Source organism: Bufo gargarizans, chromosome 2 (assembly GCF_014858855.1).
Source record: "Bufo gargarizans isolate SCDJY-AF-19 chromosome 2, ASM1485885v1, whole genome shotgun sequence".
Classification (NCBI taxonomy): Eukaryota; Metazoa; Chordata; class Amphibia; order Anura; family Bufonidae; genus Bufo; species Bufo gargarizans.
Window position 1 is genome coordinate 383,586,054 of NC_058081.1, and position 27,984 is coordinate 383,614,037.

The 27,984-nt window shown below is 45.0% G+C and overlaps 1 protein-coding gene across 1 annotated transcript in view; it reads right to left on the minus strand.

The window, feature by feature from the left end:
* Positions 1-27,984, minus strand: part of LOC122926283 (solute carrier family 22 member 5-like) — a 130,580-nt gene that overhangs the window by 42,495 nt on the left and 60,101 nt on the right. The window contains exons 2-4 of the mRNA XM_044277657.1: positions 20,290-20,393; positions 12,965-13,119; positions 8,288-8,459 (exon numbers count right to left, since the gene is read on the minus strand). Of these exons, the coding sequence (XP_044133592.1) occupies positions 8,288-8,459; positions 12,965-13,119; positions 20,290-20,393 (431 nt within the window). The remainder of the gene's footprint in view (positions 1-8,287; positions 8,460-12,964; positions 13,120-20,289; positions 20,394-27,984) is intronic.

The window sequence follows — 27,984 nt, forward strand, 5'->3', positions numbered from 1 at the left end:
TACGGCGATACCACATGTGTGACACTTTTTTGCTGCCAAGGTGGGCAAAGGGGCACATATTCCAAAGTGCACCTTTCAGATTTTGCAGGCCATTTTTTACACATTTTGATTGCAAGGTACTTCTCACACATTTGGGCCCCTAAATTGCCAGGGCAGTATAACTACACCACAAGTGACCCCATTTTGGAAAGAAGACACCCCAAGGTATTCCGTGAGGGGCATGGCGAGTTCCTAGAATTTTTTATTTTTTGTCACAAGTTAGCGGAAAATGATGATTTTTTATTTTTTATCTTTTTTCCTTACAAAGTCTCATATTCCACTAACTTGCGACAAAAAATAAAAAATTCTAGGAACTCGCCATGCCCCTCACGGAATACCTTGGGGTGTCTTCTTTCCAAAATGGGGTCACTTGTGGCGTAGTTATACTGCCCTGGCAATTTAGGGGCCCAAATGTGTGAGAAGTACTTTGCAATCAAAATGTGTAAAAAATGGCCGGTGAAATCCGAAAGGTGCACTTTGGAATATGTGCCCCTTTGCCCACCTTGGCATCAAAAAAGTGTCACACATCTGGTATCGCCGTACTCAGGAGAAGTTGGGGAATGTGTTTTGGGGTATCATTTTACATATACCCATGCTGGGTGAGAGAAATATCTTGGCAAAAGACAACTTTTCCCATTTTTTTATACAAAGTTGGCATTTGACCAAGATATTTTTGTCACCCAGCATGGGTATATGTAAAATGACACCCCAAAACACATTCCCCAACTTCTCCTGAGTACGGCGATACCAGATGTGTCACACTTTTTTGCTGCCAAGGTGGGCAAAGGGGCACATATTCCAAAGTGCACCTTTCGGATTTTGCAGGGCATTTTTTACACATTTTGATTGCAAAGTTCTTCTCACACATTTGGGCCCCTAAATTGCCAGGGCAGTATAACTACGCCACAAGTGACCCCATTTTGGAAAGAAGACACCCCAAGGTATTCCGTGAGGGGCATGGCGAGTTCCTAGAATTTTTTATTTTTTGTCGCAAGTTAGTGGAATATGAGACTTTGTAAGGAAAAAAGAAAAAAAAAAGAAAAATCATCATTTTCCGCTAACTTGTGACAAAAAAAAAAAAATTCTAGGAACTCGCCGTGCCCCTCACGGAATACCTTGGGGTGTCTTCTTTCCAAAATGGGGTCACTTGTGGCGTAGTTATACTGCCCTGGCAATTTAGGGGCCCAAATGTGTAAGAAGTACCTTGCAATCAAAATGTGTAAAAAATGGCCGGTGAAATCCGAAAGGTGCACTTTGGAATATGCGCCCCTTTGCCCACCTTGGCATCAAAAAAGTGTGACACATCTGGTATCGCCGTACTCAGGAGAAGTTGGGGAATGTGTTTTGGGGTGTCATTTTACATATACCCATGCTGGGTGAGAGAAATATCTTGGCAAAAGACAACTTTTCCCATTTGTTTTATACAAAGTTGGCATTTGACCAAGATATTTATCTCACCCAGTATGGGTATATGTGAAATGACACCCCAAAACACATTCCCCAACTTCTCCTGAGTACGGCGATACCACATGTGTGACACTTTTTTGCAGCCTAGATGCGCAAAGCGGCCCAAATTCCTTTTAGGAGGGCATTTTTAGACATTTGGATCCCAGACTTCTTCTGGCTCTTTAGGGCCCCTAAAAAGCCAGGGCAGTATAAATACCCCACATGTGACCCCACTTTGGAAAGAAGACACCCCAAGGTATTCAATGAGGGGCCTGGCGAGTTCATAGAAATTTTTTTTTGGCCATAATTTAGCAAAAAAAAATTTTTTTTTGTTTTTTTCTCACAAAGTGTCACTTTCCGCTAACTTAGGACAAAAATTTAAATCTTTCATAGACTCAATATGCCCCTCAGCAAATACCTTGGGGTGTCTTCTTTCCAAAATGGGGTCATTTGTGGGGTGTTTGTACTGCCCTTGCATTTGAGGGTCTCCGCAATCATTACATGTATGGCCAGCATTAGGAGTTTCTGCTATTCTCCTTATATTGAGCATACAGGTAATGAGATTTTTTTTTCCGTTCAGCCTCTGGGCTGAAAGAAAAAAATGAACGGCACAGATTTCTTCATTCGCATCGATCAATGTGGATGAAAAAATCTCTGCCCAAAAAAAAAAAGGAGGGGAAAGGCATCTGCCAGGACATAGGAGCTCCGCCCTACATCCATACCCACTTAGCTCGTATGCCCTGGCAAACCAGATTTCTCCATTCGCATCAATCGATGTGGATGAATAAATCATTGCCGGGATTATTATTTTTTTACATACAAAGTGTTTGCCAAAGCATAGGAACGCCGCCTCCTCCTCAGCTCGTATGCTTCGGCAAACGTATCTGTTACTGCAGAGTAGAAATCTCGTCTTGCAGCGCCGCATACACCGACTTGCGTGTAATCTGACAGCAGCGCAATGCTTCTGTCAGAATGCACATCAGTGCTGCAGCTGCTTGATCGCTTGGTCCACCTGGAAGGTAAAAAAACAAAAAAACAAAAAAGAAAAAACCAGGCCGCAACGCAATAATTTTATTAACATTAACTTTAGAGAACATTAACTTTTCTAAACTTTTGAAACAGAACAATAACTTTTTTGCTTACCGGTGATTTTTTCTTTTCTTTTTTTTTTGTTTTTTTACCTTTATTGGACAAACCTCTCCTTCCCCATGGGACAATGTGCAAAGCGCAAATCGCCCAGAGATGCGGCGAAGTACATTATGCACTTTGTCCCAGGTGAAAGGAGAGGTTTGTGGCAGCTCTGTGTGAAAGGGCCCTAAGACCCCTGTGTGCCTGTCCTGTGTACGCAATCCCTATGCTAATAGTGTACCTGAGTGTGGAACTTGCGGAAACACTCCCCTATGCATAGGGCAGGCTGGTCAGGACAGTCAGGACAAAAAAAGGTGGTGTCACGCCTTATTCCACCCCTGCTACAGACACGACATCTTTTTCTTGTGGAACGTTGAGTTGGGGTACCAGGATAGACAGACGGGAAGTGTCTGCCATGTAGCCGGCTCACTACATCAGGGCCTTGGGGCACGGACCCTCCTGGATACAGGATTTCCGAAATGATCTCTTCCTGGAATTTTAGGAAGGATCCTGTTCTCCCAGCCTTACTGTAGAGAACAAAACTATTGTACATCGCCAATTGGATCAAATAAACAGACACCTTCTTATACCAGCGTCTGGTGCGTCGGGACACTAAATAGGGAGCCAACATCTGGTCATTGAAGTCCACCCCTCCCATCTGAAGGTTATAGTCGTGGACAGAGAGGGGTTTCACAATGACTCCAGTTGCCCGTTCAATTTGGACAGTCGTGTCTGCGTGAATGGTGGACAGAAGGTAAACGTCCCTCTTGTCCCTCCACTTCACCGCGAGCAGTTCTTGGTCACACAAGGCAGCCCTCTCCCCCCGTGCAAGTCGGGTACTAACGAGCCGTTGGGGGAAGCCCCGGCGACTAGGTCGCGCGGTACCACAGCATTGAATTCCGACTATATGTAAGTGCCGAAAGAGGGCCACGCTTGAGTAAAAATTGTCCACGTATAAGTGGTACCCCTTGTGGAATAAGGGTGACACCAAGTCCCAGACAATCTTGCCACTGCTCCCCAGGTAGTCAGGACATCCGACCGGCTCCAGTTTTGAGTCTTTTCCCTCATAGACCCTAAAACGATATGTATAGCCTGTGGCCCTTTCACAGAGCTTATACAGTTTGACCCCATACCGGGCGCGCTTGCTGGGGATGTACTGTTTTATGCCAAGGCGCCCGGTAAAATGTACTAGGGACTCGTCTATGCAGATGTTTTGATTAGGGGTATACGCATCTGCAAATCTGGATGACAAATGGTCTATGAGGGGCCGAATTTTGTGGAGCCGGTCATAAGCAGGGTGGCCTCTTGGATGACAGGTGCTATTGTCCGCAAAATGCATAAAGCACATGATGACCTCAAAACGTGCCCTAGACATTGCAGCAGAGAACATGGGCATGTAATGTATTGGGTCTTTAGACCAATATGACCGCAATACATTTTTTTTTGTTAGACCCATGCTGAGGATAAGGCCCAAAAAAATTTTAAACTCGGAAACAGTGACTGGTTTCCACCGGAAAGGCTGGGCATAGTAGCTTTCCGGATTGGCGGTAATAAACTGTGTGGCGTAGCGGTTGGTTTCAGCCACAACTAGGTCATAGAGATCCGCGGTGAAGAACAGCTCAAAAAACTGAAGGGCCGATCCTAAATGAGCCGTCTCCACGCGAACTCCAGACTGGGCGGTGAAAGGGGGCAATACGGGTGCGGCGGAATCAGGGGATTGCCAATTAGGATTTGCCAGCACCTCTGGGAGACTAAGGGTTCTACGGGCCTGTGAACGCGGTGGCTGCGACGGGGGAGTTATTGCACGTGCCACCGTACCAGCTGGAACTGCCCTTCTGGTGCTCGCCACTTCACCAGGGACTACGGCAGTGCTGGTAGAAGGTCCAGGCTGTGCTGCGCTGCTGGTGTATGCCGCACCATAAACAAGATCAGCGCTAGCACCACTCTGCTGCAAATGAGGATCATCATGCAGGGTAGGCAGAACTCTTACATGGGATCGGGTACGTCTGGCCGTAGCAGGGACCTCTACCTCGTCATCCTCACTAGCCGTTAGAGTGCCACTGCTGTCTACAGGTTCATATTCTGAACCACTGGATTCAGCGGATAAGGCGTCCCCATCGCTTTCATCCATCACGGTCAGAATCCTGTAGGCCTCTTCAGCGGAATACCCCTTGTTTGACATTTTGGGTTCACTAAATTTAGGGGGTATTCCTCTGAGACTACCCAGGAAAAAGAGCAAACCTGCTTAGTAAAAAGGAGTGCTTGCGAAGTAAAGCTGCGATCGCTAATAAAGATCCAAAAAGCTCAAAAGTGATCTTTTATAGCGGCGCAGCGATTTTACGTTTTTTGCAGTGATCAGAAAAAAAAAATTCTGTCACTGCGGTGGGGCGGACTGAACGCAAGTGTGCGCACAAAATCAGGCCTGATCGGGCGAACACTGCGTTTTTTGTAGAACCTAAGGTGACCCTAATGTACTTATATAGATCTGATTGCGATCAGTATTGATCACTTACAGATACTATATAGTACTAGTGCTGATTAGCGACAGCGATGACGCTAATCAGCGACTAATCGGTGACTGCGGTGCGGTGCGGAGGGCGCTAACTACCTAACAAGTAGCTAACTACCTGGCGGTGATAAGGGACCCTAACAGGGGGGTGATCAATGACAGGGGGGTGGATAAGGGGGTGTCTAATATGGGTGATCAGGAGCTAAATAAGGGGTTAAATAAATGACAGGGTAATATCTAATGTGTAGTGTGGTGTTTGGTGCTACTTACTGAGCTGCCTGTATCCTCTGGTGGTCGATCCAAGCAAAAGGGACCACCAGAGGACCAGGCAGGAGTTATATCAGACGCTATTTTCAAAATAGCGTCTGACATAACCATTTCATTGGCCGATTCAAAAATCCACAGCCTGCCAGCCAATGATCACGGCCGGCAGGCTGCAGATGAACTTGTGAACTGCGGAATCCTGTGAACGCACGCTCCTGTGAGCGCGCGTTCACAGGAAATCTCGGCTCACGCGAGATGACGCCAATCGGCGTTAGTGTGACCTGGCAGATCCGCAGCATTGACGCCTTTCGGCGTTAGTGTGACGGCAGAAGGTTAAATTCAGTTTTGAGTAACTTCAGGGGTGTAGTTTCTACAATGGGGTCATTTATGGGGGTTTCCACTATGTAAGCCCCACAAAGTGACTTCAGACCTGAACTGGTCCTTTAAAAAGTGGGTTTTGGAAATTTTCATAAAAATTATAAGAATTGCTTCTAAACTTCTAAGCCTTCTAACGTCCTAAAAAAATAAAATGACATTTCCAAAATGATGCCAACATAAAATAGACATATGGGGAATGTTAAGTAATAAATATTTTATTAGGTATCACTTTCTGTTTTAGAAGCAGAGAAATTGAAATTTGTGAATTTTTCCACATTTTTGGTAAATTTGGGATTTTTTCCTAAATAAAGGTGAAATTTATTGACTCAAATATATGACTATCATGAAGTACAATGTGTCACGAGAAAATAATCTCAGAATGGCATGGATAAGTAAAAGTGTTCCAAAGCTATTACCACATAAAGTGACGCATGTCAGATTTGAAAATTTTGACCTGGACATTGGGGCATCAATGACCCTTGGTCATGAAAGGGTTAATATGCGAATGTATTTTATACATTCCTTGAAGGAAAGAAAGAAGTTCTTCTAAGCTCTTCGAGCACAGAGAGGTAGTTGGGAAGAAGCTGCTGCCTTCTCCTTTGTGTGCTGATCTTCTGCTGAAGACAGGGCAGTGGGAGGATCCAGGAAGGGACATTTATTTTAAAACATGATTTCCCTAGAAGAATCCCATAGTCATGTTTAAAGTTTAAGATAACATTCTGAGTTTACACGTTTTATAGCCTTAGGCTACTTTCACACTAGCGTTCGGAGCGGGTCCGTCTGATGTTTCATCAGACGGATCCGCTCCTATAATGCAGACGGTGGCTCAGTTCAGAACGGATCCGACTGCATTATAACTTAGAAAAATTTCTAAGTGTGAAAGTAGCCTGAGCGGATCCGTTCAGACTTTACATTGAAAGTCAATGGGGGACGGATCCGCTTGAAGATTGAGCCATATGGTGTCATCTTCAAGCGGATCCGTCCCCATTGACTTCCATTATAAGTCTGGACGGATCCGCTCGCCTCCGCACGGCCAGGCGGACACCCGAACGCTGCTTGCAGCGTTCAGGTGTCCGCTCACTGAGCGGAGCGGAGGCTGAGCGCTGGCAGACGGATGCATTCTCAGTGGATCCGCCTCCACTGAGAATGCATTAGGGCCAGACGGCTGCGTTCAGGGCCGCTCGTGAGCCCCTTCAAACGGCGCTCACGAGCGGACACCTGAACGCAGGTGTGAAAGTAGCCTTAGCTGAATGACAGCAGTTTTTCCAATGGTTTACAGCTTCAGTCTTGAACTATTGACCCTCCATTCCCTTCACTTATACAAGTGTCTCTAGTCCTGCAAAACACATATTTACTTAATCCCTTATCAGTGAGAGGCTAGGTAAACCATGGGCATTGTGTTCCCTGTAACATCAGAACACAACACAATGGAAAGTATATGTATTGCCACTCCTAATTGTGCATTGCGTGCCATATAGTGAAGCATATGAAAAGCATGCTTCTTCACATCACTGAACGCGTTTGTTTTGCGGTTACGTGAGGCACTGCATGCATTGGCCTTTATTCTTACAGTAGAGAAGTCATTAATTATAACTGTTTATGAATTCAGACATTTAAACTTGCTTTTTTTTATTTTTTATTCCAATTTAAATTTAGTAGGAGTCGGAGTCGGTTCATTTTTTGCCGACTCCGACTCCAGGTACCCAAAATTGACTCCGACTCCACAGCCCTGGTCCCCATCACCATAGGAACACCTCTATTTTAGAATATACCATCAGATTTGAGTTAGATCGTGGAAACTCAGATCCGACAGTATATTCTAACACAGAGGTGTTCCCATAGTGATGGGGACGCTTCAAGTTAGAATATACTACGAACTGTGTACATGACTGCCCCCTGCTGCCTGGCAGCACCCGATCTCTTACAGGGGGCTGTGATCCGCACAATTAACCCCTCAGGTGCCGCACCTGAGGGGTTAATTGTGCGTATCACGGCCCCCTGTAAGAGATCGGGTGCTGCCAGGCAGCAGGGGGCAGTCATGTCCACAGTTCTTAGAATATACTGTCGGATCTGAGTTTTCACAAAGTGAAAACTTAGATCTGAAAAAGCTTTTATGCAGACGGATCTTCGGATCCGTCTGTATGAAAGTAGCCAAAGGACACGGATCACGGACACAGAAGACAATCTTGTGTGCATCTGTGTTTTTTCACTGACCCATTGACTTGAATGGGTCCGTGAACCGTTGTCCGTCAAAAAAATAGGGCAGGTCCTATTTTTTTGACGAACAGGAAACACTGATCACGGACGCGGATGAACAACGGTGCATTTTCCGAGTTTTCAACGGGCCCATTGAAAGTCAATGGGTCCGCAGAAAATCACGGAAAACAGAACAACGGACACGGATGCACACAACGGTCGCCTGAAACGTACTGCTCAATGAGTAGAGGAAGATTAGGTTCTGCCAGGCATTTATTATAGCAAATTCCAACCCATTCTCCCTATATTGAGTGTGTCAGCACTTACCACCACAAAGGAATACAGAACAAGCCAGGAGCAGCAAGTGCCATCAGCAGTGTACGCCAGTCTCTGATAAAATACGCAATAAGTGGCAGCAACATGTACCCAAAAGCATAGAAAATACACACACCCAGAGTAGAAAATATGATGCGCACTGACTTGCCCAGTATCTCCGCACCTAGTAAAAAAAAAAAAAAAAAAAGAAGGTGAAAAATTAGATTCAGTGGATGTATAATGTCATTTTATAGAGATTTAGACAACATCGGTTATACCCAAAACTAAGCCGCTTTCACAGAGAATCACAGATAATAACAATATATTAAAGGAAAACTCCAGGCAAAATTATTAACTTTGCTATGGCTGGGATTTTAACATTCTTTTACTGCAGCACTAACATATTTTGAGTACACCACTGTACAATGAGGCTTTTCTTCACTGCTGGTGCAACCAACCACTTAAAGGGGTTGTCCAGCTGTTAAAAAAAGGCTTACCACAGTGTAAAATAATACAATAAGTCATACAAGGCTGTATTTACTTTATGCTGCCCTAGGCATCATCAGTGCTTACAAACTATTATTTTTTAAATCGCTGCCTACTGACTTGAGCCTATACAGTAGCTACATAAAATGATTTTGACCATGTGGTAAAAAAACGTTTAACCCCTTCCTGACTGCCCACAGGGCATACACGTCCTATCTGCACATGCCCCGTGCAGATAGCACGTATATAAACAAACATTCAGGCAGTGCTTTAATCCCAGCCCTGAGGAGAAGACACGGGCGCAGGGGGAGAACAGGAAGAGGCAGAGCAGGTTCCTCGGTTAGTCCCGGCAGTCTAAGGATGCCCCAGTTACAGTGGAAACAGTGGGGAAAGGGGGGGGGGGGGGGGGGGAGAGTCTGTTCTCCAGAGGTCTTTTAAAGGGAACCCGTCATCAACTTTATGCTGCCCACACTAACGGCTGAATAAAGCAGAGACAAGTGAGTTGATTTCAGCGGTCTGTCATTTAAAAGTTAAAAGTAAGTGGTTGACGAAAACCAACATCACAATCATGGCAGATTAAGCCTGGAAAAGAGTCACAGCCACCTGAGTAGAGTCATGGATTTTCATAAATTCCTGCTCTCCCTGCTGATGATTGACAGGCTTCTACCTAGTTTTCTCCCTTTCTCTCTAGGAGAGAACTGCCAATCGGCAGCAGATGGACGGGGAGAGCAGGAGATTATGAATAACCAGGACTCTTCTCAAGCAGATTTGACTCTTCTCAAGGCATGTGCTGCAATTATTATGATGCTGATTCTCAGCAACCACTTACTTTTAGCTCATCAGTGACACACCACTGAAATCAGAGCATCTGTCACTATTTTATGCTGCCCTCAGTGAGATCAGCATAAAGTTGATGACAGGTTCCCTTTAATGGCCTCCTGGGGGACATATTATGTGCAAAAAAAAATTAAAAATATAAGTAAAAATAATAATAATAAAAAATACAAAAAAAATGCAAAACAGAAACTGTCACCATAGTCGCCCCATTTGCTGAACTTATACGTTATATATGAAATTGATTGTGACAAAATAGGGAACCCATTGCAAAAATACATTTTTGGGTCAGTTTTAATATTTAAGAAATACAGTTATAATAAAAAAATAAAATTACTTTTTCATAATATTTAGCGGTTTTCCTACAAATTAAACCTAAGAAAAAAATCTCTAAAAAACAATTTTAATTGTCTAGTCCTAAGTGTCAAGTAGAGAAAAAAAATTAGCAAAAATTATTTTGGTAGTCAAACAAAAAACAAAAACAAAAAAAGCTAGGGTCACTAAACCACCACGTGCACAAAATCACAAAAAGTTGCCCAGACATTTAGGCCTTTTTTGGGCCCGGTCATGAAAGGGTTAAGCACACTTGGTTTTACCATGATTGTTGTGGTTATTGTCCATACAGTCTCTAAAAGTGAAATAAATGTATGTTATATTTTTAACCTGAAAAAAAATGCACAGCAAATAACCACATCACAAAACTGCACCAAACCTGGTAAAAATGAGTGCGGTTTTAACTGTGTGGTTAAAAACAACTCATCTAAATATACCCTTATACAGCTGCCAGGAAAATATAAACCTAATGCAAAAGTCTGAAGGTGTCTCATAGCATGCACCATCCAGATCTGTTTTTCCATTAACATTTATTCACTGAAGTACATGGGTCTGCAAGAGAAACAGACAGGACGCAGACATTATCTGTGAGTGGTCTCTATAAAAATGCATCTATGCTCAGAGGCTGGAACACAAGCTAGTTTAACAATTTATCTGAATGAGACCTAAATCTTGCTAGGTGTATGGCCACCTTTTCTCTGTGGCTGCTGTGTTTGTTTGTTTTTTGTTATAGTAAGGAGTTTTACAATTTTCAAGTTAATGTATAGATTATGGAATGGTCTGCTGTGTGACAGCAAATCCTCTCTGCTAGCTGGCAAGGTACCTATGGGTCATATACTGGCTTCAACTTTCTCATCTGACTGCTCTGATGTCTCCTCATCACTTACTTTTGTTAACTACAGCAAGCCAGGGGATTTAAGCCTTACATTGCCTTCCTGAATAATTACTTTTACATTAGCTATAGTTACGCAGTGTGAGGGTTAAATCTCCTTGAAAAAAGAGATATGTCCATCTAGTTCACCCTGTTATCCTGCAAGTTGATCCAGAAGAAGGCAAACAAAAAAAAACAATGAGATGGAGGATTTCCTAATTTTAGGGGGAAATTTGTTCCTGACACCAATCGGAATAACTCCCTGGATCAAAGACCTCTCTAGAAATATAACGACGATAACCTGTTATAAGTGTTATTACACTACAGAAATACACCCAGGCCCCTCTTGGACTATTTTAGCGAGTTCGCCATCACCACCTCCTCAGGTAGAGAGTTTCCTAGTCTCACTGCTACTACAGTAAAGAATCCTCTTCTACACGTGTATGTTCTTCATTTTCTATGTTTGTGTACAAACCTTCTTTCCTCCAGATGCAGAGGATGTCCCCTCGTCACAGTCACCGTCCTGGGGATAAATAGATGATGGGATAGATCTCTGTACTGACCCATGATATATTTATACAAAGTTATTAGATCTCCCCTCAGTCGTCTTTTTTCTAAAATGTTGATAATCTTTCAGGGTACTGTAGTCCCCTCATTCCAGTTATCACTTTAGTTGCCCTCCTCTGAACCCTCTCCAGCTCTGCTATGGCTGCCTTGTTCACAGGAGCCCAGAAATGTACACAGTACTCCATGTGTGGTGTGACTAGTAAATTGAAAAAGTGGCAGAACTATGTTCTCATCACGGGCAACTATGCCCCATTTGATGCAATCCATTATCTTATTGGCCTTGGCAGCAGCTGCCCGACACTGGTTTCTACAGATTGGTTTGGTGTTCACTAAAATTCCTAAGTCCTTTTCCAGGTTAATGTTACACAGTGTTTGACATTTTAGTATTTACTGGTGACATGCATCTTTCCTAGCGATAAGGAAACTTAAAAAGCAGCACTAAGGTGAAAGAATATATATAAATCATTAGCTTTCTCTGTGAAGTGCCCCCCCCCCCCCCCCCCCCCCCCCCCGCCTGACATCCTGGGCATGTGCCTTTATGTGCCTTGTTGTAAATACGGCCCTGAAATCATACTCACCTTAATGATTCCCACCGGTCTCTGCCTCCTATTGCCTGAGTTGCAGGAAATGACTGCTAAGCCATTCACTGCAGACAAACAATTTGTGCTTGTAGAGAATAACCAGGAAGCAGAAGCCAGCAGGGACCCCGGAGGCACTGAACCGGAGTGGCAATGGTTCAGTAAAATGAGCATGAGTTATTTATCCATTTTATACCATATAAAGCTTGATATAAAAGGCATGATACAGTGAGCTCTGCTCAGATGTCATTAATTGGGAAAATGCATCTGTCACACGGACTGCATTTCACAGACAGCACACGGCCATGTGAAAGCAGCCTAAGGGGTTGGCTCAGTCCTTATAATAGTTCAAGCTAAACACGAACACTTGGTCCTGATATTTGCTCTGTGTAAACCTGATGCCAATCACCAGATGAAAAAGTAAATGCTCATTTACTGGGAATCACACCTTTTATGCAACACCCAAAATCATTGTTTGATGGCAGGATATTGCCCCATCTAAAGACCTGCTTCCGGCAAACAATGAATCTGTATGGGGTCAAACAATCTCAGTAGAGATTGTTCGTCCTCATACAATATAAGTAATATAGGTAATTATCAGGGAGGTTTGCTTAGTTTCCACAGGACAGCAAATCAATAACTGATCAGTGGGAGACAAACACTACTCACACACACACATTAGTTTGGTGGCAGCTCCAGCGCTGGAGCTACACAACTCCATCCATTATGTAGTGGACAGAGCTGGTTACTCCGGCACAGCTCTCAGTCACTTCAATGGGACAAGATACAGTAACCACCTCCATCTACACCAGGGATGCTCAACCTGCGGCCTTCCAGCCGTTGCTAAACTACAACTCCCAGCATGCCCGGTCAGCCTGCAGCAGGGCATGGTGGGAGTTCATAGAATCTGCAATGGATGCTCTGACACAGATGTGAACATGGCCTAGATATCCCATAAAAAGTGACTTGGTATTTGCATATAACATGAGGCATATAGTCCTAACATACAGAACTTCTTACCAAGTATGAAAGCTGCCACATAATTGGAGATCTGTCCCATCCCGACAATGAGAAACAACACAGTAAACATCTCCCAGTTGACAGAGAATACTTGCACTATGCTGAATCCTGTCTGTACAGCCATAGTAGCAAACAGCACCTTCTTCCTGCCAAACCTGTGAACACAGCATTGAAAAGGTTACTCTGTGCAAATCTCCAGCTACTCAAGTAGGTTAAACATCTCAGCCAGTAAGCAGCAAAAGCAAAAAGATGTTCACATCTTTGCCATCTATTCAATTTTTTTGTTCCAATCAAGAACAACAAAATGGGGGTAGCACTGAATCCGTAACATGACAGAAACCACAGGCACCCAAAGAACCCCCTGACTATTATAGGGTCTGTCAGGTTCCAGTCAAGCAGCCTGGCCTTTAACAGGTCAAAATAGGGCACAATGCAGCATGAAATGCACAGCCTGCAAGTGAGGCTTGCACTGCATGATGGGCATTGTAGTTGTTACCCACACGGCTTCCTGCTGAAGCCCAGCCCACTCTTGCTGCACAGTTGAAGAATGAGCACATAGGGGGCAGGAGTGTGTGACAATGAAGATACATGTTTTGGATGTAGTATTAGTGTTGGGCCTTGTGCCCAAACACTGGTAGCATACCCCTTTATCTGCAACCTATTCTGTATATTTCTGCATAGCCTAATGAGTCAAAAAGCACAACCTCTGCTGTGTGCTGTATTTTATGCCTATGTCTGTCCTCCTCTTCCTCCTGTAGATGGGTCCACAAAGTAGCCCCTTTTTAATCTATGGAGCCCTCATTTTGCCACAGAGCCACCATTTCTTCATGGCCCCTGCTCTTTTGGCAATAAATTCTATGCTGGTCTAGGGTGCAAAAATGCTCTAAATATTTTGTGTGCTGCAGCTGTAAGTGCGCAAACACCAGTTCACTCTCACTGCTTCTCCCCTGCCTTGCTTCGCCCTCTACCAGTGTTGCCAGGTGAGCTTGCTTGCAGTCTTGCTATTTTCCAATTAAGTTAGCTGTCAGTATGTCCTCCACAGGGCAGGAGGAAGCATAACGTCTGGCATGCCTGCAGGCTCCGACGAACACAGCCATCATATGGTCAGGTGAATGCGGCCTTATAGGAGCAGAACAACAAGAAGTGCCAGATCATTCAAACAGAGCTGAATAGACACCATTGACAACAATGGAGTCTGTTCAGTTTACAGTCGGAATCCTATTATTTTTTTTAGCAGACTTTGTCTGGTCGTTTTGATGGAATCTGTGACAGTGGCCCCGAACACAGGCTCCATTGCAGATGCGAGCAAACCCTAACATATATGTGTAATTTCCATTTTGACATTCTATAAATTTTGTTGCACTAGTTGGATGACCTTATCGTGTGGCAAATTTTCAATTTAAAGTGTACCTAAACATATATTTTCAAATTGCTTAAAAATATTTTTTATAATATAATTTTATTTACCGTATTGATTTTATTGTTTTACTAGCAAAACAGGCCCCCAAAGTTTGACCTTCTGCAAGGGTTCTTCACTGCAGCGCATACAGAATCTGTACACCATAGCTGTGTGTAGAGTATGGATTGTGTCTTCTACAATATGTGCTGCATTGACCTCTGTACTCGCAGGAACACACATTACTGCAATTGCCTGTCCTCACTCTGATCACAGGTCTGCATAGCACACTCCTGCCTGTAGCCGTTCCTCTAAAACCTCTGCCAGGCTTAGCGGAGTGGATCGAGGACGAGCATGAGCAGTGATGTGCTATACTGACATGTGAGAGGAGCGAGGACAAGCAGGAGCAACGATGTGCTATGCAGACCTGTGAGCAGAGCAAGCACAGGCAGGAGCGGAGGTGTGCTATGCAGACCTGTAATCGAAGCGAAGACAGGCAGGAGCAGCGATGTGCTATGCAGACCTGTGAGCTGAGCAAGGACAGGCAGGAGCAGAGGTGTGCTATGCAGACCTGTAATCCAAGCTAGGACAGGCAGGAGCAGCGCTGTGCTATGCAGACCTGTGAGCTGAGCGAGGACAGGCAGGAGCAGCGATGTGCTATGCAGACCTGTGAGCTGAGCGAAGACAGGCAGGAGCAGCGATGTGCTATGCAGACCTGTGAGCTGAGCGAGGACAGGCAGGAGCAGAGGTGTGCTATGCAGACCTGTAATCCAAGCTAGGACAGGCAGGAGCAGCGCTGTGCTATGCAGACCTGTGAGCTGAGCGAGGACAGGCAGGAGCAGAGGTGTGCTATGCAGACCTGTAATCCAAGCTAGGACAGGCAGGAGCAGCGATGTGCTATGCAGACCTGGGAGCTGAGCGAGGACAGACAGGAGCAGAGGTGTGCTATGCAGACCTGTGAGCGGAGCGAGGACAGGCAGGAGCAGCGATGTGCTATGCAGACCTGTGAGCAGAGTGAGGACAGGCAGGAGCAGCAATGTGCTATGCAGACCTGTGAGCAGAGCAAGGACAGGCAGGAGCAGCAATGTGCTATGCAGACCTGTGAGCAGAGTGAGGACAGGCAAGAGCAGCAATGTGCTATGCAGACCTGTGAGCAGAGCGAGGACAGGCAGGAGCAGCAATGTGCTATGCACAGTGCTCCAGACTAAAAAAAATACCTGGTAGCCATTGGCTCCTGAACTGAAAAATTTAGTCGCCAAATCAAATTTTTAGTCGCCAAATCGAAACCGAATCAAAATTTTGGTATTGTGACAACGCTACTCAGATCGGCATAGGGTTGTTTTGATACCAAAATTTTGATTCGCTTTCATCACCATAAAAAAGTATTGCAATACTCAATACCGCGCAAAAAAAAAACAAAAAAAAAACGACAACACCAAAAAAAAGCTACGTGCATTTCGCATTTTATGAAATGTTCGGCCCATAATAGAACAGTCCTATCCTATTTTCTATCCTATTTTTTGGGGTTGACAAGGTGACTAAAAAATGGTGAATGCTCACCGCATAGGAGATATTTTTTAATAATTTAATAGTTTGGACAGCGAGCGCTATGTAATATGTTTATTTATTCTTCATATATTTTATATGTAAAATTGGGAAAGGGGGGATTTAAACTTAATATTTTAGGGTACTCACACTAGCGTTTTTCTTTTCCGGCATAGAGTTCCATCCTAGGGGCTCTATACCAGAAAAGAATTGATCAGGCATATCCCCATGCACTCTGAATGGAGAGCAATCCGTTCAGGATGTCTTCAGTTCAGTCATTTTGACTGATCAGGCAAAAGATAAAACCGCAGCATGCTACGGTTATATCTCCAACGAAAAAACCCCTGAAGATTTGCCTGAATGCCGGATCCGGCATTTTTTCCCATAGGAATGTATTAGTGCCGGATCTGGCATTCAAAATACCGGAATGCACCCGCACTAAATCCGGACCCATTCACTTCTATGGGGCTGTGCACATGAGGGGTGATTTTCACACATCACTTGTGCGTTGCGTGAAAATCGCAGCATGCTCTATATTGTGCGTTTTTCACGCAACGCAGGCCCCATAGAAGCTAATGGGGCTGCGTGAAAATCGCAAGCATCCGCAAGCAAGTGCGGATGCGGTGCGATTTTCACTCATGGTTGCTAGGATGAAAGTCTATTCACTATTATTTTCCCTTATAACATGGTTCTAAGGGAAAATAATAGCATTCTTTAATACAGAATGCATAGTAGAAGGTGCAGTGAGCCCCCCCCCCCCCAACACCCCAGTTTGATAAACATTGGTGGCGCAGTGCGCCCCCCCAATATAAGAAACATTGTGCCACCAATGTTTCTTATACTGGGGGGCGGGGGCACACTGTGCCACCAATGTTTCTTATACTGGGGTGTTGGGGGGGGCACACTGTGCCACCAATGTTTCTTATACTGGGGTGTTGGGGGGGGGCACAGTGTGCCACCAATGTTTCTTATACTGGGGTGTTGGGGGGGGGGGCACACTGTGCCACCAATGTTTCTTATACTGGGGTATTGGGGGGGGGGGGGCACACTGTGCCAAGGGAAAGATCTGCTCCTCTGATGGAAATCACTGACCAAACACTGAAGTGTGAACGAGGCCTAACTGTCTGGCTTCAGATTTATGTATTATGATGTTCTGCAGCAGCTGAGGTGTGTATTAGCAGGTCCTTCAGCAGGTAAGGTATATATTATGATGTTCTGCTGTAGCTATGGTATGTATTATGATGTTCTGCAGGAGCTGAGGTGTGTATTATGTTGTTCTGCAGGAGCTGAGGTGTGTATTATGATGTTCTGCATCAGCCGAGGGGTGTATTATGCTGTTCTGCAGTAGCTGAGGTGTGTATTATGTTGTTCTGCAGAAGCTGAGGTGTGTATTATGTTGTTCTGCAAAAGCTGATGTGTGTATTATGTTGTTCTGCAAAAGCTGATGTGTGTATTATGTTGTTCTGCAGGAGCTGAGGTGTGTATTCTAATTTTCTGCAGTAGCCGAGGTGTGTATTATGTTGTTCTGCAGGAGCCGAGGTGTGTATTATGATGTTCTGCATCAGCTGAGGAGTGTATTATGTTGTTCTGCAGCAGCTGAGATGTGTATGATGTTCTGCAGCAGCTGTGATATGTATTATGTGGTTCTGCAGCAGCTGAGGTGTGTATTATGAGGTTCTGCAGCAGTTGAGGTGTGTATTATGAGGTTCTGCAGCAGCTGAGGTGTGTATTATGAGGTTCTATTATGTAGTGTAAATTTTATTATGCAGACATTTTATCTTAGGATGTGTGTGTGTTTTTATAGATTGTCATCTGTCTCCCTGTGTCGGATTTAACCAAAGAGCGCTCTAGCAGAGGGTACTTTGGTTGAATCGGGACCAGTGGTAAAACAGTCAGTATGAAAACCTTCTCATGGACTTGGAGACATGTTTTCAGTGTGTAGGGGTGCGTTTTCAGATTTGTGAGCACTAAGTGCAATGCACTGGGCTTCTTCCCTTCAAATGTCTATACACATTAGAGAAGTGAAGTCTGCATAACGAGAGATACATATTATACCTCTGCTGCGGCTTCGCTATCCCTTTCTGAATACATACAGTCCTGATCAAAAGTTTAAGACTACTTGAAAAATGGGGAAAAAAATCATATTTAGCATGGCTGGATCTTAACAAGGTTCCAAGTAGAGCTTCAACACACAACAAGAAGAAATGAGAGTGCGACAAAACATTTTTTGAGCATTCAATTTAATGAAAACAACGAATAAACTGAAACAGGCTGTTTTTCAGCTGATCCAAATTTTAGGACCACATGCTTTTTAGGCTCACCATGCCTTTTAAGGACCACTATTTGGCCTTTTAAAGAAAAGGCCAAATCTGTGCAAAGATGTGGATTCATTGTAATTTTCTGTCAGGTAGTCACACCTTGTGATGGCAAAGGCAAATAAAATCTCCCTTTTGAATGTGGTCGGGTTGTTGAACTGCATAAGCAGGGTCTCTCACAGCGAGCCATCACTGCTGAGGTGGGATGCAGTATGACAGTCATTTGGAATTTCTTAAATAATCCTGAGTGTTATGGAACAAAAAAGTCAAGTGGAAGACCCCAAAAAATGTCATCAGCACGGAGCCAGATGATCCAGTTGGCTGTCCGTCAAGACACTGGATGATCCTCGACCCAAATTAAGGCCCTTACTGGTGCTGACTGCAGCCCCATAACCATCAAACAGCATCTGAGAATGAAGGGCTTCAAAAACAAAAAAAGTCTTTAAAGACCTCGTTTCCTTGAACGCCACAGAACTGCTCGTTTGGACTTTGCAAGAGAGTACCAAACATGGGACATTCAAAAGGTGGAAGAAAATGTTATTCTCTGCTGAGAAAAAATCTAACCTTGATGGTCCTGATGGTTTCCAACGTTACTGGCATAACAAGCAGATCCCACCTGAGATGTTTTCTACGCGCCACAGTGGCGGGGGCGCCATAATGGTCTGGGGTGCTTTTTCCTTCAGTGGAACAATGGAGCTTCAGGAAGTGCAGGGTTGTCAAACGGCCGCTGGCTATGTCCAGATGTTGCAGAGAGCATTCCTCATGGCTGAGGGCCCTCGTCTGTGTGGTAACGACTGGGTTTTTCAACAGGAAAACGCTACAGTACACAATGCCCGCAGGACAAGGGACTTCTTCCAGGAGAATAACATCACTCTTTTGGCCCATCCTGCGTGTTTTCCTGATCTAAATCCAATTAAGAACCTTTGGGGATGGATGGCAAGGAAAGTTTACAAAAATGGACAACAGTTCCAGACAGTAGATGGCCTTCGTGCGGCCGTCTTCACCACTTGGCGAAATGTTCCCACTCACCTCATGGAAACACTTGCATCAAGCATGCCGAAACAAATTTTTGAAGTGATAAACAATAACGGCGGAGCTACTCATTACGAAGTTCATGTTTGGAAGTTAGATTTCGGTTTTGGGGGGATTTCTTTTTTTTCTTTTTTTTGGGAGTTGTGTTCCTACACTTTTGATCAGCTGAAAAACAGCTTGTTTCAGTTTATTCGTTGTTTTCATAAAACTGAATGCTCAAAAAATGTTTTGTCTCACTCCCATTTCTTCTTGTTGCATGTTGAAGCTCTACTTGGAACCTTGTTAAGATCCAGCCATGCTAAATATGATTTTTTTGCAATTTTTCAAGTGGTCTTAAACTTTTGATCAGCACTGTATCTGCTTTTAAGACATGCATATCTGCCTTGTCGGTATACTCGTACCGTATACTGACAATAGCCGTAGCAATGTCTCACAGATAATCTCAAACCTATAAGAACCAGTAGAATGATCTTCACTTTGGTCACTTTGAGCAGTATTGAATGGGATCCATGCTGACAGTGATAGGGGATGGGTGGCTACCTGGCTGATCAGACAATGGACATGACTCATCCTTCCTTATACAGGGATGGGGTGTGTGCATTGCACTGTTCCATGTTGATGCCCTCCCCTGTCCTTTGACAAGTATCTATTGTTACTGTGACTAAATAAAAGGTGAGCAGACTGTGGAGGAGCAGTTGCTCAGAAGAATGCAAGATCAGGCTTGGTGTAAGGAAAGGTAAAAATCTCAACCACAGTCTGACTGTGGTTGAGATTTTTACCTTTCCTTACACCAAGCCTGATGCGAGCGGATTTCTAATATTAATATTTCTACAACAATTATAAGGTTCTGCTGCAGCCGAGGTGTGTGTAATGAGGCTCTACACCCATTTGAGGTGCGTATTATGAGGTTATGCAGCATCTAAAGCACATGCCTCCTGCAGAGTCTTGCTTTTAAGATCCTGTTACACACAGCCTTTTAAAGCAACACAAATTTGAATGCTCAGAAATGATACCACATTAATAGAAATCCAATTTACCTGTCCGACAACTGTCCTGACACGAATGAGCCTAGCAGCACCCCCAAAAAGAAGAGTGATGAGGTCAATGGCACTTTCCAGTCATTATCGCAGATTAGGTTCCACTGGAGGAACAAACAATATGAAGGTTAATATCACACCTCACATAATGGTTATAGAATACATTTTTAGCTTTCAATTTCAAAGACCTGGAATGGAGTCATGGGGGCCGGGCCGCCGGCTGAGGATTTATATATTTTTTTAAATCATGTGGCGGTGCGATAGGGGGCCGCCTCTCCCCCCAACCAACCCTCCCCCCATCATTGGTGGCAGCGGCAGCTCCGATCGGAGTCCCAGCAGTGTAATGCTGGGGCTCTGTTTGGTTACCATGACAACCAGAACGCTACTGAAGTCCTGTCTGCGATGGCCAGTTACTCTGCAGCAGCATACTTACATGCGCTGTGATCGCCTGGCGCTCCTCCTTCTTGTAACTCGTCACAGGTCTGTGCGGCGCATTGCTATAAGCATAAGCAATGCGCCGCACAGACCTGTGAGTTAAAAGAAGAAGGAGCGCCGGGCGGCCACAGCACATGTAAGTATGCTGCTGCAGAGTAACTGGCCATGGCAGACAGGACTTCAGTAGCATCCTGGCTGCCATGGTAACCGATCGGAGCCCCAGCATTAGAGAGGCACTGGGGGGCCGCTGGTGAGAGGCACTGGGGGCTGATGGGGAGGCACTGGGGGCTGATGGAGAGGCTACTGGGGGCTGATGGAGAGGCTACTGGGGGCTGATGGAGAGGCTACTGGGGGCTGATGGAGAGGCTACTGGGGGCTGATGGAGAGGCTACTGGGGGCTGATGGAGAGGCCACTGGGGGCTGCTATGAGGCATGGGGCTCTTATCTGAGGTCTGATTGGGAGTCATCCATATTGGGGTCATTACACTGCTGGGACTCTGATCAGAACTGCCGCTGCCACCAATGATGGGGGGGGGCTCACTGCCCACCAATGAATTTAATATCGAGGAGGGGGGAGGATGCACTGCCCACCAATGATTTTAATACCGGGGAGGGGGTGGCGCACTGCCCACCAATGATTTTAATACCGGGGAGGATGTACTAGGGGCTGATGAAGAGGCACTGGGGGCTGATGGAGATGCACTGGCTGGGGGTTGATGGAGAGGCACTGGGGGGCCGCTGGTGAGAGGAGCTGGGGGCTGATGAAGAGGCACTGGGGGCTGCTAGAGAGGCACTGGGGGCTGCTAGAGAGGCACTGGGGGCTGCTAGAGAGGCACTGACTGGGGGTTGACGGAGAGGCACTGGGGGGCCGCTGGTGGGCTGATGAAGAGGCACTGGGGGCTGGTGTAGCGGCCACTGGGGGCTGGTGTACCGGCCACTGGGGGCTGCTATGAGGCGACTGGGGGCTGCTATGAGGCATGGGGCTCTTATCTGAGGTCTGATTGGGGGGTCATTCATATTGGGGTCTGAACTGAGGTCTTATTGGGCTCTTATCAACATTGAGGATCTTATTGGGGCTGTTAGCTGAGGTATGATTAACATTGGGGGTCTGATTGGTGGTCTGACCTGAGGTATAATGAAAAATATTTTTTTAACGGAGCAGCTTGGAGAAAAAAAGGCCTCACAGTCTCCCACACTCCTTCTGCCCGGCCAAGCGAGCCAGCCCCCCTGAGGCCAAGCCAGCCTCAGCAAATTATGTCTGAACAGACATATAGCGCAAATTCCAGTTTTTGTTTACATTTTATGTTGCACAGAATTTTCAGCGAAATATATATACCCTGAACTCTCCCTAATACCCAAACTACACAAGATACATATCCCTACCTTCTGTCTAATACACATACACACCCCACGATATGTACTTTCACCTTCTTGTGTTACAGACCCCTGTACAATTTAACAATCTTCTTTAATACACAGACATTTAGATTCATACATTTCCTACACTGGCAGAAATGCGCTGCCAGTGACCAACTGTCTGTGCTCAGTCCTACGCATAACCATCGCAAGTATATGAGGAGCTGCGGATGTGGTGGTGAGGTCCGAGAGGTATGTGTGTGTGGGGGGGGCATAAAATATGTTTGCTATGGGGCCCAGTCATTTCTAGCTACGCCCCTGACTGGAGCTGCCCTATGGGACACTATAGTTCCATCAGATATCCGTCAATGACTATGCAGGAGGTCTCTGTACCACCACATGAGTGTCTGGAATCTCCAGAATTTGGGAATAACATCACACAGGTTGGTAGAAGTCTTGCAATAGAGCAAATGTCTTAATAAGACAAAATAAATTAATTTCCATCACTCCATGACATTTTGTCTATTTATTCCTCCATAGACAAATAACAGGGCATGCGATACGCGGCAATTAACCCCTTCAGGTGCCACATCTGAGGGGTTAATTGCCGCGGATTGCATGCCCTGTTATTGAGGTGAGGTGCCGGGTCTGTGATAGCGCTGCCGACACTTGTATAAATGAGTTAGGCTAGTTTCACACTAGCGTTCGGCTGTCCGCTGTTCGGCAGCCCTGATGCAGTCTGAATGGATGCGGATCCGCTCAGACTGCATCAGTCTGGCGGCGTTCAGCCTCCGCTCCGCTCAGCAGGCGGACACCTGAACGCTGCTTGCAGCGTTCGGGTGTCCGCCTGGCCGTGCGGAGGCATGCGGATCCGTCCAGACTTACAATGTAAGTCAATGGGGACGGATCCGTTTGAAGATGCCACAATATGGCTCAATCTTCAAGCGGATCCATCCCCCATTGACTTTCAATGTAAAAGTCTGGACGGATCCGCTCAGGCTAATTTCACACTTAGCTTTTTTTTGCCAATATAATGCAGACGGATCCGTACTGAACGGAGCCTCCGTCTGCATTAATATGATCGGATCCGTTCAGAACGGATCCGATTGAACGATAGTGTGAAAGTAGCCTTAAAGAGGACCTTTCATGGGTCCAAAAAATATGAACTAAGTAGTAGGCTACATACGTAGGCACGCCGTTTTTTTTTTACATTCAGAGCAAGGAGGAGGAGACGCTAGCGTCTCTCCTTCTCCCTGACAGCAGCACTGTCCAATCGCAGCTCAGAGCCAGGGAGGTTTTTTTTTCTCCCTGGCTCTGAGCTGCGATTGGACAGCGCTGCTGTCAGGGAGAAGGAGAGACACTGGCGTCTGCTCCTGCTAGTTCATATTCTTTGAACCCACGAAAGGTCCTCCTTTACATTTTTGGTGGTGCAGTGCGCCCCCCCCCTAGCATTAGTATCACTGGTGGGGGTGCAGTGCGCCCTCCCAAATTCCCCCCCCCCCCCCCCATTATTAGTATCATTGGTGGCGCAGTGGCCACAGGGTTATATGGTGGCACAGGGTCCCCTCCATTGGTGGCAGATTTCACTGCTGGGACTCCGATCGGTTACTATGGCAGCCAGGACGCTACTGAAGCCCTGGCTGCCATGGTAAGCTCCCTGCTGCTGTGTTTACTATGCACAGGGCAGCAGAGAGAGTGTGAAGTCCTAGTCACCCGAATACAGCTCTATTGGGGTGAATAGGACAAGGGATGAAAAGATCCAGGTTATAGCCCCTAAGGGGGAAAATGATTATTAAATAAAAATAAAAATAAAAAAAAAGTTACAAAAGCACCAAAATACTAAACGTTTTAGATGCTCCCTTTCCCAAATTTACATATAAAATTTACAAACAATAAAAAATAAACATATTATATATCGCCACATCCGAAAAAGTGTGAGTTATTAAAATATAAAAAAATATTTCCGCTCTGGTGAAGGCCGTAACAGAAAAAAAAATTTAACCGCGCAATTCGCCATTTTTAGTCACCTTGTCCCCAAAAAGATGTCACTGGATGTAAGAGGTATGTGGTGCTGTATTCTCCTATTTGTAGTGCTGGCTCGCTACTGTGACCTGCGTCTTATCTTCTTCGTCAAGTCCTTTTTTTTACTATATGCATTTTCAATTTGGCGACTAAAAAAGTAACTTGGCTCCTAAATTTTTGCTGATCCCTCTAACGGTTCTGTTCTGTATCCCGCTGGTATCTGACATCTTCACACTTTATCTCGACTTTCGCTTGCTTTCTGACTCCAAGACGCAGATGCTGCATCTGTATAACACCACAACAAGTACAGCTCTGGACACTGTCATCGTGTTATCTTGAAACAAAAGCCATTGAAAATAAATTGAAGGTATTTGATTAACGCATTTAGTTTAGAGAACACGTCTCATAAAGCATGTGTGTTAACTCTACTACATCCGTATCACTAACCTTTGGTGTCTTCCCCTCTGGTTTTAAACATGCTACCATTACACTCATCCTTAAAATGCTTTCACTTGACCCATCTTCTTTGTCCAGTTATAACCCCATATCACTTCTTCAATATGCCTCAAAGCTACTTGAGCAACATGTCCATTCTGAACTGTCCTCTCACCTCTCCTCCTGCTCCCTCTTTGACCGCCTACAATCTGGCTTCCGACCCCACCACTCAACTGAGACTGCCCTTACCAAAGTCACCAATGACCTACTAACAGCCAAAACCAAAAAACATTACTCTGTCCTCCTTCTCTTTGATCTGTCCTCTGCCTTTGGCACTGTCAACCACTACCTTCTGTTGCAAACTCTCTCAACTCTTGGTATCACTGGGCTGGTGGGCGGGATGACGTGAGGGAGCGCGTCTCGATCCTCCCCAGTGCTGGTCTCTCCCCTCCAGGCTAATGCTGACCAGCTGAAGCCAAACAGCTGATGCCAAGACTCGTGCTCTGAGACGCTGAATTTTACCTGGTCTGGTCGCTGATCGCTTCTCCTGTTGCTGCCGTGTGCTGCTGCTGTTTCTCTCGTCCTGCTCTGGGTGTTCTGTCCCTCGGCCGTGCTTCCTTGCCTCCTCGCCTGCCCCGCTCCTCTGCCTGCTGTCTGCTGTTCGGCGCTTCTTGTCTGCTGTCCTCGCTGTGGCTGCTCTGCTTGGGCCCTTGACTGGCTCTGATTGATGGGCTCTGCTGGTGCTGCCCTGCCTGCCGTCTTCCTCTCCCTGTGGCCGAACTGCCTTGCTCGCCTGGTTTCACCTTGTTGCTTTCTGTGGATGCTGGACGGTCACTCTGCCGGATATCATGCTGCCGTTATACCTTACATCGCCGTCGCCCCTCTCCTCCGTTAGCCACAGCGTGCACTGGGACTAAGGCTCTGGATATCACACTCTGGTCACGTGAGAAATAAGTATTCCATTTTATTCAGTCTACATTTGCACTACTGCTGATTTCTATGCTATTGGTGAGAGAGGGGTTAGTAGTGTACATGGCATCACAGAGGGTGTAGTTTATCGCCGAAACTTTGCGTTACGCAAAAAAAAAAAAAAAAAAAAAAAAAAAAAAAAGGGGGAAATCTTGGGAGAATGGCCCCAAAACGACGCTCAGTTGATTCCTCTGCAATTAAGCCTGGGGCAGAGAACAAAATCGACAAGTTTTTGAAGTCGCCCTTTCTAAATGATAAAAATCCTGCTAAAACCAAACTCCCTGCTAAGACAAAAAAATCTGCTAAAACCTCCCAAAACGATGAACTCTCCTAGGATGGTCTAGAGGACGCGGATCAGGAGGTACGCGAGGAAAGCCTCTCTGTGCAAATGCGAACCGAATACGACCCAGCTGTCTTGGACAGAATCCTAAGTGCTGTGGAAAATAATGGCACTTTAGTGCAAGGAATGTCCACTCAATTGGGGTCAGTGCAGAGCGATATCTCATTAATAAAAGAAGATCTAGTAAAGATTCGGGACCGAGTCCATAGCATGGAAAAATCCGTTGACTCTCTGCAAACTGACATGGGCATATTAAAATCTAAAACTTTGCTTCTTGCTTCAGAAAATCAAGCACTTCAAAACAAGATTGAGGACTTAGAAAATAGATGAAGGCGCAACAACGTTTGTATAATCGGTTTCCCAGAAGGAGTTGAAGGCCGTCATCTAGAGGAACAACTTAAAGATGTGCTTATGAATAGCTTTGGCAGCGATAACTTTTCCTCTATGTTTCAAATAGAAAGAGCCCACCGAATTCCGGGAGGGAAACCCATCCCAGGGGGACCCCAGCGTGCAGTCTTAATTATACACCCATGCTGGGTGAGAAAAATATCTTGGTCAAATGCCAACTTTGTATAAAAAAAATGAGAAAAGTTGTCTTTTGCCAAGATATTTCTCTCACCCAGCATGGGTATATGTAAAATGACACCCCAAATCACATTCCCCAACTTCTCCTGAGTACGGCGATACCAGATGTGTGACACTTTTTTGATGCCAAGGTGGGCAAAGGGGCACATATTCCAAAGTGCACCTTTCGGATTTCACCGGTCATTTTTTACACATTTTGATTGCAAAGTACTTCTCACACATATGGGCCCCTAAATTGCCAGGGCAGTATAACTACGCCACAAGTGACCCCATTTTGGAAAGAAGACACCCCAAGGTATTCCGTGAGGGGCATGGCGAGTTCCTAGAATTTTTTATTTTTTGTCGCAAGTTAGTGGAATATGAGACTTTGTAAGGAAAAAAGAGAAAAAAAAAAATCATCATCATTTTCCGCTAACTTGTGACAAAAAATAAAAAGTTCTATGAACTCACTATGCCCATCAGCGAATACCTTAGGGTGTCTACTTTCCGAAATGGGGTCATTTGTGGGGTTTTTATACTGTTTGGGCATTGTAGAAACTCAGGAAACATGACAGGTGCTCAGAAAGTCAGAGCTGTTTCAAAAAGCGGAAATTCACATTTTTGTACCATAGTTTAAAAAATGCTATAACTTTTACCCAAACCATTTTTTTTTTTTTTTTTGCCCAAACATTTTTTTTTTTTTTATCAAAGACATGTAGAACAATAAATTTGGCGAAAAATTTATATATGGATGTTGTTTTTTTTTGCAAAATTTTACAGCTGAAAGTGAAAAATGTCATTTTTTAGCAAAAAAATCGTTACATTTTGATTAATAACAAAAAAAGTAAAAATGCCAGCAGCAATGAAATACCACCAAATGAAAGCTCTATTAGTGAGAAGAAAAGGAGGTAAAATTCATTTGTATGGTAAGTTGCATGACCGAGCGATAAACGGTGAAAGTAGTGTAGTGCCGAAGTGTAAAAAGTGCTCTGGTCATGAAGGGGGTTTCACCTAGCGGGGCTGAAGTGGTTAATGCGGTCATTGATCCTAATAAAGATAGATTTTCACTTGATGTGGAAAAGGGGAGGCATCCTTGTAACTCCCCGCTGCCTCAATTCTGCTCTGAGGTGGGAGTGGTGGATATATGGGAACATCTTGGTGGAGGAAAGAGAGTATACTCCTGTGTCAGTAGGGGGGGCAGAGCAATGTCTAGGATCGATCTAGCATTTACTAATGAGAGCAATCTGAGTAATATCTGTAAGATGCGATACGGAGTAAGAACAGTTTCGGACCATTCACCCCTACTGGTTGAGGTTCGCAGCGGGAAGAATAAGGATACTAGGGGGCTAGGATTTAAGCTAAATCCATATTGGCTCACTATTCTGGACAATCTGCAGACGATTAAACTACTGATATCCTCCTTTTGGGAGGTTAACCTTCCCTCTGCTAATATCAACATAGTATGGGATGCCTTGAAAGCATATTTGAGGGGGGTTTTTATAAGTGAGATTGCCGTAGTAAAGAGAACATTTATTAAGAAAGAGGAGGAACTGGGTAAGATCGCTGCACTCACA